Source organism: Ascaphus truei, chromosome 5 (assembly GCF_040206685.1).
Source record: "Ascaphus truei isolate aAscTru1 chromosome 5, aAscTru1.hap1, whole genome shotgun sequence".
Taxonomy (NCBI): Eukaryota; Metazoa; Chordata; class Amphibia; order Anura; family Ascaphidae; genus Ascaphus; species Ascaphus truei.
The window spans coordinates 122,058,347-122,071,321 of NC_134487.1; the positions used below are offsets into that span (position 1 = coordinate 122,058,347).

Consider the following 12,975-nt stretch of genomic DNA (forward strand, 5'->3'; position numbering starts at 1 on the left):
TGACCAGAGATTTTATACTGCAGAAAACTGCTGAGAAATACCGGCACCCCCTTCGGAGGTAAGTATCTCTGAAAGCAGGGGGACCCCAGAGCTAAAATGAATGGGTTTCTGCTCCGGAGACCCCCTGCTTCAAACCTGTATTAAAAAATAAAAAATAAAAGAAACGGCACGGATTCCTCCTTTAAAGTGTAATTTTTTTTTACAAATGGCACGCCTCACTATTTAAACTTTTGAAATTAGGCAACGAGTCCTCAGAATGAGAACAAAATACAATTTAGCAAGTGTATATTTAAAAAGTGCATATACAATGAAATACGCAGGGCACTGTGATAAAGGTGCACAACAAACTTATATATAAAAAATAATAAAGTGGATACTAATTACTGCTCAAACCCTTCTAAGAATTGTTCCACTAAAGTGATAACAGAAAAATGGAAGAAATAGGAAACAATATAGTGCAACATGTCATTAGGTAATATTCTTGTAATCTGGTGGTATTAGTCTTACTCGCATGTTCCCAAACATTGTAGGCATCTCCATATCTATGGTACAGTAGTAGTTTAGTAGTAGAGGGACTTTCATCAGGGTTTAGAATAGTCCATTCAAACAGTCCATAACATGGCTGAGCCCTTGGTCCGCAAGGCTCAGTCTTTAAGCAAGAAAATGGGTCTGTGATTCCAGTAGCAGCATTGTCCTGCAGGGATTCATGGTAACGAAGGGCTCAGCCATGTTATGCACTGTTTGAATGGACTATTCTAAACCCTGCTGAAAGTCCCTCTATTACCATATGTAGTATCATATGCGATGAACAAGTTAGTCAAGTTTCTCCCATGTGGCAATAATTGTTATCAAGGGAAGATTATGCCATGTGACTAAAAGAAAAAAACAAATATGAGCTCCAGGAAAGCAGAAAAATATAAAGATATTAGATATTGAATGCGTATATGGTGGAGCTCCCGACGGGTTGTGGAGGTATAATACAAAGAGTGGTAGATAGGAGACACATTAAGGGGTATGATAAGAACAAATATGAGCAAATAGGGTACCTGTGTGGATAGAGAGAAGCCCCGCTATAACTTGTACCTCTGTTTAGTGCTCTAGTCCTGACCCCACGTCTCTAATTTGTCCGGTGTGGAGTAGCGTTACTCACTAGGAAACACCGCCCTTCTCCTCCTGCTATTTATGAGTCTGAGTGTACAATCACTTTACAGACTCACCTCCGTGTCCCCCGATGGGCGTAGTGTCGATCGAAATGAGCAAAAGGAAGTGAATGTATCAATAGGAGTACTCCTTCAAAAAGCGCCAGTGGGCGTGAAACGCGTGGGAGGAGGGGTTTTTGTTCTGTCCTGTTCCTATTTTATGTAGTTTAATAAATTGATCTTATTTTTCAATGCTGGTGAGTTTCCACATTTATCCTTTCGCGCGGCAGTCCTATCGATCCATTCACTTCCTTATGCCATGTGAGACCTGGCAGAGTTTTTTGAGCAAATAATAAAGAAAATGGAGCAACAAATTACCAGAATTGAATACTACTTTACTCTTCAAATTAAAAATTGGAGGCAAAAGGTCAAAATGTCTCTTTTATCCTAGTTTTGCTCCAAAATTGCCAGCGTACATTTTTTACAAAATCAGTATGAAATTACATTTTAAGTTTAATGGACACGTACTGCTTCTAAATGTAACATGATAATATCCGTACTGAGAGATGAATAATTTGCAGTGATTAAAAATAATGTAGAAAAAGCATGATGGGAAAAAACAAACTAAAATGTTACCATTGATTTTCTTTGTTCTGATAGTCTTTCTAATGATGGAAGGTACCACTGTAAGCAAAGTTCTTTATCCAATGAGTTTGTTGCAACATGTTCATTTAGAATGTCTGCTTTGCAGTCTGTAGAATCATTTGAGGACACCTTCTCTGATAATGGCATCACTTGGTGAACTTCTTTGCTTTCCAGAATTGTCTGTAACACCATTAATTGGCACAGTGTTAATTAAACATAGAAGCAAAATCAATACAATAACGCCCAATATTGTGTATTATTTGAAGGCATTCTATTTCTGACCATACAAAGAGAATGTCTTCACAACTTGGGGAGAAATGAAGGGATGACACTACTCTTTAGGTTCTGCTTTTGAAACCAGAAGTACTGTACCAGTCAGCAACTTAAATAAAGAATCTCCGTATGGAAAACTGCATTCAGGTGTATGGGTTAGGATGCTACTTCTCATTCAGTTTCTGAGATAAATGAGCTGAGAAATGGAGGTCCACCTCCCATCACTACATAACCTATATACACACAGAAAAAGAGAAAGTCCTAATGGGAAGAGGGACTCTACAGCTTCTTATTACTGTAAGTTAGTGGAGAGGGATATATTCTGAAAGAAGAGGAATGAAAGCAAGAAAGGTTGCTTCACTCTGCATTTTTGAGAGTTTAGTTTCAAAATCTTAAAAAAAATAGATGTACACTATAGTACTTGTACAAAATAAAATTTTAAATCACATTAATACGATATTCCTGATTTATTCACAGAAACCATATTTAATTTGTGATATAATTTATACTATGTCACTAGAAGTATCAGAGATGCTGAAAGGCAATGACATTTATGGTAATCCCATAGACATCTGTTTGTGCTGGAACAAGGCAAATGTGCTGTGTAAAAGGCTCAGTGAATCCATCTATCGAGACAAATGTAGTGCAATTCTGGGGCAAAAACTGCAGCAGATTAATCAAGAAAAATCCCAATGAAAACAATAGGATTTTTTTAAAATACACATGGTATAATTAATTGCAGAACTTTTGCCTTGATACATAGACCCAAGGTTAAAAAAATGGGGTATAAAATATCTTTGTGTAGTGCTATGTCTGAAAAAAATGAGTAGTACATTTGGATACTTCAGCCTCACGGATAATTCATGTGTCATAAATTACATTACAAATCAAAGACTGCAGACACCTCCCTTCTGTAAATAATGTGGCCTATCTTTATTTAAATAAAAACAGTTAATATTTTTTTCCCCATTGATGCTTAATATTGTGTGCGCCACAAATATCAACACAAATGTCAACACAGTTTCTTCCAATACAGTAGTACATCATAACCCCATTCTGCTTCCTTTTGGTTTATGAATTCACCTTCCAACATTAAGATCCATGTTTATGAACAAGTATTCTGTACTTCATCTAAAGATTACCAAAAACACTGTAACCCCATTCTGTACATTCTAGGTAAAAGGTAAATCATCAGTAACTGAACAAATCAGTACAACAATAACTGGCAAAGATTCACAGACCTTAATTGTTTAATAAAAATCAACATACTTGTTTGATAGATTTTCAATAAATGTCTTTATAAATTCTTAGTTAAAATCCTCTAAAAAATGACACCTTCACCTTTTGGTAAAATATGTATTACATTACATGGAGAAGTCTGACCGAAGTCACCCTGATATGCTCAAATCATTATACGTACAACAGTTATTAAAACCAATAAAGCTTAATTTTGGTAACAAAACAAAATAATCAAAAGACTTTATGCTTGTTAGCTGTCTGTAATAGTGAGGGTGATACATGATTATGTCCTGTCAGGAAACTGCCTGACCTTTGCAGATGAGGATGAGAGGAAAAACAGAACAATAATTAATTCAAAGAAAGAACAAATCGATTTAAACAACATTTTAAGCAATATGATACTACTTGAAAATGTCACGTGTTTAATGTTCATTCAGTTGATGATTGATATTGTTTTTTATAACATTTTTACATTATCATTCTATATGCCACATTCAATACCTGTCACGGGAGACTCCTGTGGCGGGTAGGATCTCGGTGGCCGGAACAGCACGAGCGTAGTACTGGTCACAAGCAGGGGTCCGAGGCAGGCGGCAGTTAGCGAAGTCAGGTCACAAGCAGGGGTCCGAGGCAGGCAGCAGGTAGCGAAGTCAGGTAACAAGCAGGGGTCCGAGGCAGGCGGCAGGTAGCGAAGTCAGGTAACAAGCAGAGGTCGGCAACGAGGAGACTGGAACAGGACAGGCGGGGCGGGACAGGGACTGAGAACAGGGAGCAGGGACTGAGACCGGGAAGCAGGAACAGACAGGGACAAGCCAGATTACTATCAAGGACCTTTACTGTGAACAGACTATAATACAGGTACATAAACAGATCAGGATCAAAGACAGGCATGTGCATGGGAGTCTGACTTGAAGCAAAGGCAAAACCAACAGACAGGAAGCAAGCTATAAGGACAGAGACAGGAGCAACAAGAAGACAGACAGACAGAGGAACCCAGAGCCAACAGAAGGCAGCAGCACACCCAGTGGACAAGGAAGCTATGGCAAGGCAGGAGGTCTAGGCAATCCTGACATTACTCCCCCCTCTCAAGAGTGTTCTCCGGACGATCCTCCAGGCTCTTCCCGGAGGCCTTGATGAAAAGTGGATTCAAGGTGACCCACCTCTGGTGGTTTGTCAGCGGGCAGAGAATACTCCACAGGTACATTGGGTGCTGCAAGGAACCTCCGAATGGGTGCGTTCAACCCAAAAGCAGGGGCAGAGACATCAGGAACGTGGGCAAAGACGGATGCAGCCTTTCTACATGAGTCAGTGGGGACACAGAGTTCACTCTTCGTGGTCTCTTTTTGTGACCAATATATCTCTTTATCCATAATCATTAGTGTTTCTCTTAATACTCTGATTTCATCTTTGAGTTTCTGCTCCTTCAATCTCCAGTCAGCTCGATGCACCTCTCGGCTTGAGTCTTTCTCAGGCCCCGGCGAGTGACGATTGGACTCCAAGAGCAAAACTCGCAGGTCATTTAAATTTCTCTCTTTCTTGAGCACATCTTGGCTGATCATGACAAACTGTCCAGAGGAATTGTGGGATTTCCTAGAAAGAGCTTCTAGTTCCACTTCCAGCTTCTTATTGTCCTTCGCTAGTGAATCTACCTTCTTGTCTCCTGACTTGTATTTGTTTTCTAGCGCATTTACTTGGGCCCATAGTGTTTCGACATGGGAAGACATGGACAATGCTTCTTTGTCTCGCTTGCTGAGTTTGAGTTGTAGCTCTTCCATTGTCTGTTTCACTTTTATCCTTTCTTCAGAAATATCATTTGTTCCCATCTCTGGTTTATGGACCTTGTCCTGCTGGTGGATCCCATTGGCTGAGCCTGAGTTTCCAGTGATCTGAGACTTCTCCGAGCTGCTTCTCATGGCTTCCATTAGTTTCTCCACTTGGTGACCCTGATCCAAAGCAATTCGGAGGGCGTCTTCAGTGCTAACCAAGCGATGCTGTAACCGTAGAACTTCTGACGCAGTGGAAGGGTCTATTAGGGAGTAGCGCCTCTGATCTGATACCGATCTCTCTTTATCCTCCTTTTTGGCAAGCTGTGTCTTGAGCTCAGCGATCTGTGCCTGCAGCGCTGCGAACTGCTGAGATGCGAGTTCAGCTGCTAGCTTTAGCTCTTCCTCCAGCGAGGCTCTGGTCATGCTCAGTGTGGCCTTCAGCTCCTCATGCTGTTCTTTGGGGACACACTGGGTACTCAAAAAATCTTGCAGCGTCTTTATTTTGTAAGCAGTCTGGAAACTTTCCTCCTGCAATACTCGCTGTCTCTCTTCAGCATTCACCCATCTCTCCTTGATGTCCTGCAGATGTGCACGCAGTTCTCGCAGCTGACTCTGCAGCATATTCTCTGCCTGTGTGCGCCGCTCCAGGGAGACACGTTCCTCTTGCAGCTCTCTCTCTGCATTCTGCAGTGCTGTCTGCACATCCGACTTTTCCTGGGCCAACTGCTTCTTCTCCTCTCCTAATTCATGGAGTTTCTTATCTCCTTCACTGACCTGGACACAGAGATTCTTGTACTCTTGGTTTACAGTTTCAAACCTACTTTTTAACTCTTCGGAGGCGTTTCTCATAGAACGTATCTCTGTTTTGAAGTAGCATCTCTCCTCCTGAACGACTTCCATCTCTTTTTTGAAGTAGCAAATCTCCTCCCGGGAGACTTTAAGCTCTGTATTAAGCCTTTCAATTTCCTTCATAGAGATTTCCAGGAATTCGTTACTCTTAGAAGCGAGGCGCCGATTCTCAGCAGCATCAGTATATGCCCCCTCCAGCTCACCTGACATGACATCCAAGTCACTCTCCAACTGGTGCTTTTCTTTTTCCTGGAGAACACACTTAGCAATTGCTGAGGATAGACAGCTCTGTAGTGCAGAATTAGTTTCTTGCTCCTTATCTAAACGTCCATAAAGACAATCAATCGCTTTCTGTGCAGCTTGAAGCGTCTGAGTAGGGGCATCTTTCTTCTCTTCTACTATTCTTGGGATACGTCTGTGAGTTGCCTTAAGCTGCAGCATATCTCTTTCATCAAATGCAGACTCTGAGGTTAAATTTTCATTCTTAATTCCTTCTGCAACTTCCACAGTAATGCCTCCCTTCTTTTTCTTCTTCTTCTTTGCTTTGAGAAGTTCTGAAGAATCAGTGGTACTGTGTTCACATTTACTGCTCAAGACTGTTTGAGTGGGAGCCATAATTAAACCACACTTCCCAAGAAACCAGTAAAGAGGAAATGTGTTTTTAAAACAGAAGCATTGAATGAACAACAGGAATATTAGACACAGAGAGACACAAGATAGGAGAGCTGACCCTTTGAGACTTTAACATCAGTCACAGAGATTATAAATGCAAGGAAAACACATAGACAGAGAAACCTGCAGTTATATCTAAATCTTTTGGCATCAGGCGTAGGGATATCATATAGACAAAAGAAAACCTGCAGTTACATCTAAATCTTTATGCATCAGGCGTAGGGATATCATATAGACAAAGAAAACCTGCAGTTACATCTAAATCTTTATGCATCAGGCGTAGGGATATCATATAGACAAAGAAAACCTGCAGTTGAATCTGAAACTTTTGATATCAGGCATAGAAATATCATAGACAGCAGGAAACTAATACAGAGAAAACTTGTAGTTAGATCTGAAACTTTTGACATAGGAATATCAGACAGAGAACCCTGCAGTCAAATCTGAAACCTTTGATATCAGGCGTAGGGATATCATATGTTGCAGAGAAACAAACTTTAGGGGAACTTGCAGGTAAACCTGAAACCTTAGAACCAATCATATGAAAAACTACAGATTGCAGGAACATATCACAGTATGCAGTAACAAAATAATAGAAGCACTCTTGTCTTTTGAAATGAGAACCCTGTGAACAGCAGTGTTCCAACCAGTGATGCAGAGACAAGCCTATCCAGGAAATGAAAAGTCAGAGTCTAAAAAGGTGGCAACAGGTACTGCAAGGGTAAACCCAGGCACTGCACAAAAATAAAAATCTCAAAGAAAGCTGCAAAAGTCTCTTGCAGCAACAGTTCTAGTCTCAGAAAAAATGTTTTTTTGTTATGAACGCAATAATTCTTGCAGAACACTTAGCAGCAAAAAAAAAAAAAACTTTCAAAATCCCAACTTGGATTTCCAAAAAAGAAACGAAAGTACTTATCTTCAACCATGCGGATGTGATCTGCTGCAGCAGGCAGGAAAGGGTGCAGGCAGAAGAAGAATCTGTTCCAGCGAGATCCAGAAGTGGCCTTTGCTTTCTGTCACGGGAGACTCCTGTGGCGGGTAGGATCTCGGTGGCCGGAACAGCACGAGCGTAGTACTGGTCACAAGCAGGGGTCCGAGGCAGGCGGCAGGTAGCGAAGTCAGGTCACAAGCAGGGGTCCGAGGAAGGCGGCAGGTAGCGAAGTCAGGTAACAAGCAGGGGTCCGAGGCAGGCGGCAGGTAGCGAAGTCAGGTAACAAGCAGAGGTCGGCAACGAGGAGACTGGAACAGGACAGGCGGGGTGGGACAGGAACTGAGAACAGGGAGCAGGGACTGAGACCGGGGAGCAGGAACAGACAGGGACAAGCCAGATTACTAGCAAGGACCTTTACTGTGAACAGACTATAATACAGGTACATAAACAGATCAGGATCAAAGACAGGCATGTGCATGGGAGTCTGACTTGAAGCAAAGGCAAAACCAACAGACAGGAAGCAAGCTATAAGGACAGAGACAGGAGCAACAACAAGACAGACAGACAGAGGAACCCAGAGCCAACAGAAGGCAGCAGCACACCCAGTGGACAAGGAAGCTATGGCTAGGCAGGAGGTCTAGGCAATCCTGACAATACCGTTGCCTCTCATTGTACACTAAGTAAGGGGGCACCCTCTGGCGGGTTCCAGTGACTGCTGTGTCCTGGAAAAGACGGCTGGTTCCCTGGAATCTCTCTCTGTCAGCAAACACCTTCCATGTGCTAGAGCGATCTTTAGCAGTTCAAGCAGAAGGCTTTTCTACCTGTCTGATGAGCCAGGTGGAGACTGGTTAATTGTCTGTAGCTCACAGATTTGACTCTAAGAGAGTCAAAAAGAAACCCCACATTTGCACTCCATGCCGGTGTAAATATGAATTTTTGGCTGATGGTAACCTATCAATCGATACCTCCTTCTGGTCAATCTCTTAACCCTAGTGGGATCAGTATTAAAAAACAAAATAATAAAAAAAAATTACATCAGTATATTTTTACACAATAACAACGAACTATTAAAAGTTAAATATTAATAAAATTTAACGTAGTGGAGTAGAGTGTAGAGTATATTTGTATTGTTAGCTAGTTCTGTCCTTTTTGTATAATACTAGTAGACAGAAATCTGCAAACATGGTCGTAGGAGTAGCAGTAATTCGCACATTGGTATTAGGCAAAATAAGAGCTACACCCTATACACGCAGTATGTGTACAGTATATCACGATCAGTGGCTAGATACCACCAGCAATATAATTCAAGTGGACAATACAGCCTATTAAGTACTGTAGGTAGACATATAAATATCCCTACATAGAGTTAATACTTCAAAGTGATATACAAAGCATATACAGTTAGGTCCGGAAATAATTGGACACTGATACAAGTTTTGTTATTTTGGCTGTGTACCAAAATATATTCACGTTACAGTTAAGTTAAATAATGAATATGGGCTTAAAGTGCAGGCTATCAGCTTTAATTTGACGGTATTCACATCCAAGGGGATGGGTTTAGGAATTACATCTCTTTAATATGTAGCCCCCTCTTTTTCAAGGGACCAAAAGTAATTGGACAATTGACTCAAAAGCTGTTTCATGGACAGGTGTGGGCTATTCCTTCATTATTTCATCATCAATTAAGCAGGTAAAAGGTCTGGAGTTGATTCCAGGTGTGGCATTTGCATTTGGAAGCTGTTGATGTGAACCCACAACATGCGGTCAAAGGAACTCTCAATGCAAGTGAAACAGGGCTGCAAAAAAAAAAGAAAATCCATCAGAGAGATAGCAGGAACATTAGGAGTGGCCAAATCAACAGTTTGGTACATTCTGAGAAAAAAAGAACGCACTGGTGAGCTCTGCAACACAAAAAGGCCTGGACGTCCACGGAAGACAACAGTGGTGGATGATCGTAGGATCCTTTCCATGGTAAAGAAAAACCCCTTCACAACATCCAGCCAAGTGAAGAACATTCTCCAGGAGGTAGGCATATCATTATCCAAGTCTACCATAAAGAGAAGACTTCACGAGAGCAAATACAGAGGGTTCACCACAAGGTACACACCATTCATAAGTCTCAAGAATAGAAAGGCCAGATTAGACTTTGTCAAACAATATCTAAAAAAGCTAGCCCAGTTCTGGAACAGCATTCTTTGGACAGATGAAACTAAGATCAACCTGTACCAGAATGATGAGAAGAAAAAAGTATGGAGAAGGCTTGGAACGGATCATGATCCGAAGCATACCACATCATCTGTAAAACACGGTAGAGGCAGTGTGATGGCATGGGCATGCATGGCTTGCAATGGCACTGGGTCACTAGTGTTTATTGATGATGTGACAGAAGACAGAAGCAGCCGGATGAATTCTGAAGTGTATAGGGATATGTCTGCTCAGACTCAGCCAAATTCAGCGAAGTTGATTGGACAGCGCTTCACGTTACAGATGGACAATGACCCAAAACATACTGTGAAAGCAACCCAGGAGTTTTTTAAGGAAAAGAAGTGGAATATTCTGCAATGGCCGAGTCAATCACCTGATCTCAACCTGACCGAGCATGCATTTCACTTGCTGAAGACAAAACTTAAGGCAGAAAGACCCACGAACAAACAACAACTGAAGACAGCTGCAGTAAAGGCCTGGCAAAGCATCATAAAGGAGGAAACCCAGCGTTTGGTGAGGTCCATGCGTTCCAGACTTGAAGCAGTCATTGCATGCAAAGGATTCTTGACAAAGTATTAAAAATGAACATTTTATTTATGATTGTGTTCATTTGTTCAATTACATTTGAGCCCCTGAAATAAAGGGACTGTGTATGAAAATGGTTGCAATTCCTAAACGTTTCACACGATTTTTTTGTTCAAACCCTTGAATTAAAGCTGAAAGCCTGCACTTCTATTGCGTTTCAGTTGTTTCATTTCAAATCCATTGTGGTGGCGTACAGAGCCAAAATTATGAAAATTGTGTCAGTCTCCAATTATTTCCGGACCTAACTGTATATTAGCAGAATATTAGATGCACAGAGATCAAGTATCCTTAGATGTCTATTCGATATTTAATCCATCTAATAATTATTTGAGAATATTTAGGTAGTAGGCATCTATAGAGCAACAACCAAATGTATCATATTGTATCGTTTGTGATGGTTGTCTAAATTGAACCCACTGCACAAAAGTAACAGATATGTATCTTTAATCGCTGTGGCTATATAGTATAAACAAAGGCAGCTGATCACAACATTCCATCCTCAGTATACACAAACCACGAACGGATCACAGACAACCAGTCACAGCGTTCTGCTCTCGATCTGTACGAACCATGAACAGATCACAGGTGCTGTTACATGCTGATTTTAGAGAAACTGTACATAATACCACGCTCCTCCCTATAGAAGTTTGCTGCTGGTAAAAAGATAGGCCTTATATATAGAAAAACAAAAATGCTGCGGTCCCAGTGCACACGCGCCCGGCGGGGGGTGGGGGTGTCGGCGCGTGCACAGCGCGTGCACAGCGCTGCACCCGCACACGCGGTCCTGGGAGAGAAAGGTTGCGACAGGAGAGGGCGTGGCGGGGGAGTGGCCATGACCTCACGCGGCTGATTCGCCCTCATTGGCTGAACTGCCGGCAGGGGCATGGCCACGGCTCCGTCGCAAGTTACACACACAATTTTTTTGTGTGTGTGGAATCTTGCAGTACAGCGCGGCTGCTGAATGTGCGCCGACGCATGTACTCGGCCCTGAGTGACTGGGGTGCCGGTGATTGTGCGCTGTGGCAGTCACTGGGACCACAGCCAAAGAACGATTCCTGCGCTCCTACCAATTAGGCTAAAAAATAATAATAACATAATAAAATAATGATCTCATGAAAAAGGGTAATTTTGTTAAACCCTTTGGCCAAAGCATTCATAAGCCTGCATGCCTTGTCATTTTTCTCCCAGCCAAGTTTTTATAGGCTTTGTTTGAAAATGACTGTGTACCAGCCTATATATTATACCCCAATGCACCTGCCTTATACATATTCTAGGACTGTATTTTAGGAGCTGCAATTAACTAGCTCCCTGCTGGACTCATCATACCAATACAGGCTTTCTATTGAAGACCTTTTAGGCAGGTGTTAAGGCCCTGTCACAATGACCCTGTATGAAATACCTGTGTCAGCTAACATCTCACAAGCTTGATAATCAGTAGACCTTCATTATCAGCCTCAATGCTAATACAGGTAGTCCTCGTTTTACGACGAATGGCTTATCCGACACTATGCAATGCATCCCTATGGGCGTTTTTACGACGCCTGAACGGCTTATCCAACGCTCTTACGACGCTTTGCAAAGTTGCAACAATTGGCCAATCAGAAGGCTGCAGGTCAGGGAAATCATTCAGATCAGTCTGTGTGAAGGTTTAGTGGTGCATTTTAGGCCATTAACCATGTCTGATAAAAGCAAAAAGCAAAGTGATTTTGCTCAAAAACGTAATATAAAATCTGTTACTTTAGAGACCAAACTAAAGATCATAAAGCGCTCTGAGAAAGGAGAGACAAATACAGATATTGGACGTGCCTTGGATATACCTCGCACAACTGTTGTGACAATTATAAAAGATAAGGCAAGAATATTGGAACAGATTACAGGCTCAGCTCCTATGCAAGGTACAACAATAAGGCAATGTGTTGGGCATATTGCTGAGGTAGAAAACCTCCTCATCATATGGCTGGAAGATCAATCCCAGCATCATGCACTCATTAGTTTAGCCTTACTGTAATTCAGGCGAAGGCTTTGAGTCTTTATGAGGACATTAAGCACCAGCATAGAGAAGGGTCCACTGATGAAATGTTCACTGCAAGTAGGGGCTGGTTTATGCGGTTTAAAGAAAGGGCAAACTTGCATAACATTAAAGTGACCAGTGAAGCTGCTAGTGCTGATGAGGAGGCAGCTAAAACCTTCCCTGTTACATTAGCCAAAATTATAGAGGATGGTGGCCATTGCGCTCGTCAAGTATTCAATGCAGACGAGACTGGGCTCTACTGGATGAAAATGCCCAGTAGAAGCTACATTGAAAAAGAGGAAAGATCTATGCCTGGTTTTAAAGGTGCATAGGACAGGCTGACTCTTCTGCTTGGATCAAATGCTGCAGGTGATTTCAAGCTAAAACCTTTGCTTGTTTACCATGCAGAAAACCCTACATTCAAGGGTTATGCAAAGAGCACACTTCCAGTGATTTGGAAGTCCAACCGTAAGGCATGGGTGACAGGGAGCCTTTTCGAGAACTGGTACCAACATCATTTTATTCCAGCTGTGCAATTATATTGCACAAGGCAAAATCTTGATTTTAAAGCATTGCTGCTCCTGGACAATGCTCCTGGTCATCCTGTGTACCTGGATGACCACCATTCAAACATTATGGTTGTGTTCATGCCCCCCAACA

General features: G+C 41.9%; 1 protein-coding gene across 2 annotated transcripts in view; it reads right to left on the reverse strand.

The window, feature by feature from the left end:
* The window catches only part of CFAP54 (cilia and flagella associated protein 54), a 331,179-nt gene that overhangs the window by 10,319 nt on the left and 307,885 nt on the right, over positions 1–12,975 (reverse strand). For both annotated transcript variants that reach the window (XM_075600548.1, XM_075600549.1), the window contains exon 65: positions 1,776–1,964. In XM_075600548.1, coding sequence (XP_075456663.1) covers positions 1,776–1,964 — 189 coding nt within the window. The remainder of the gene's footprint in view (positions 1–1,775; positions 1,965–12,975) is intronic.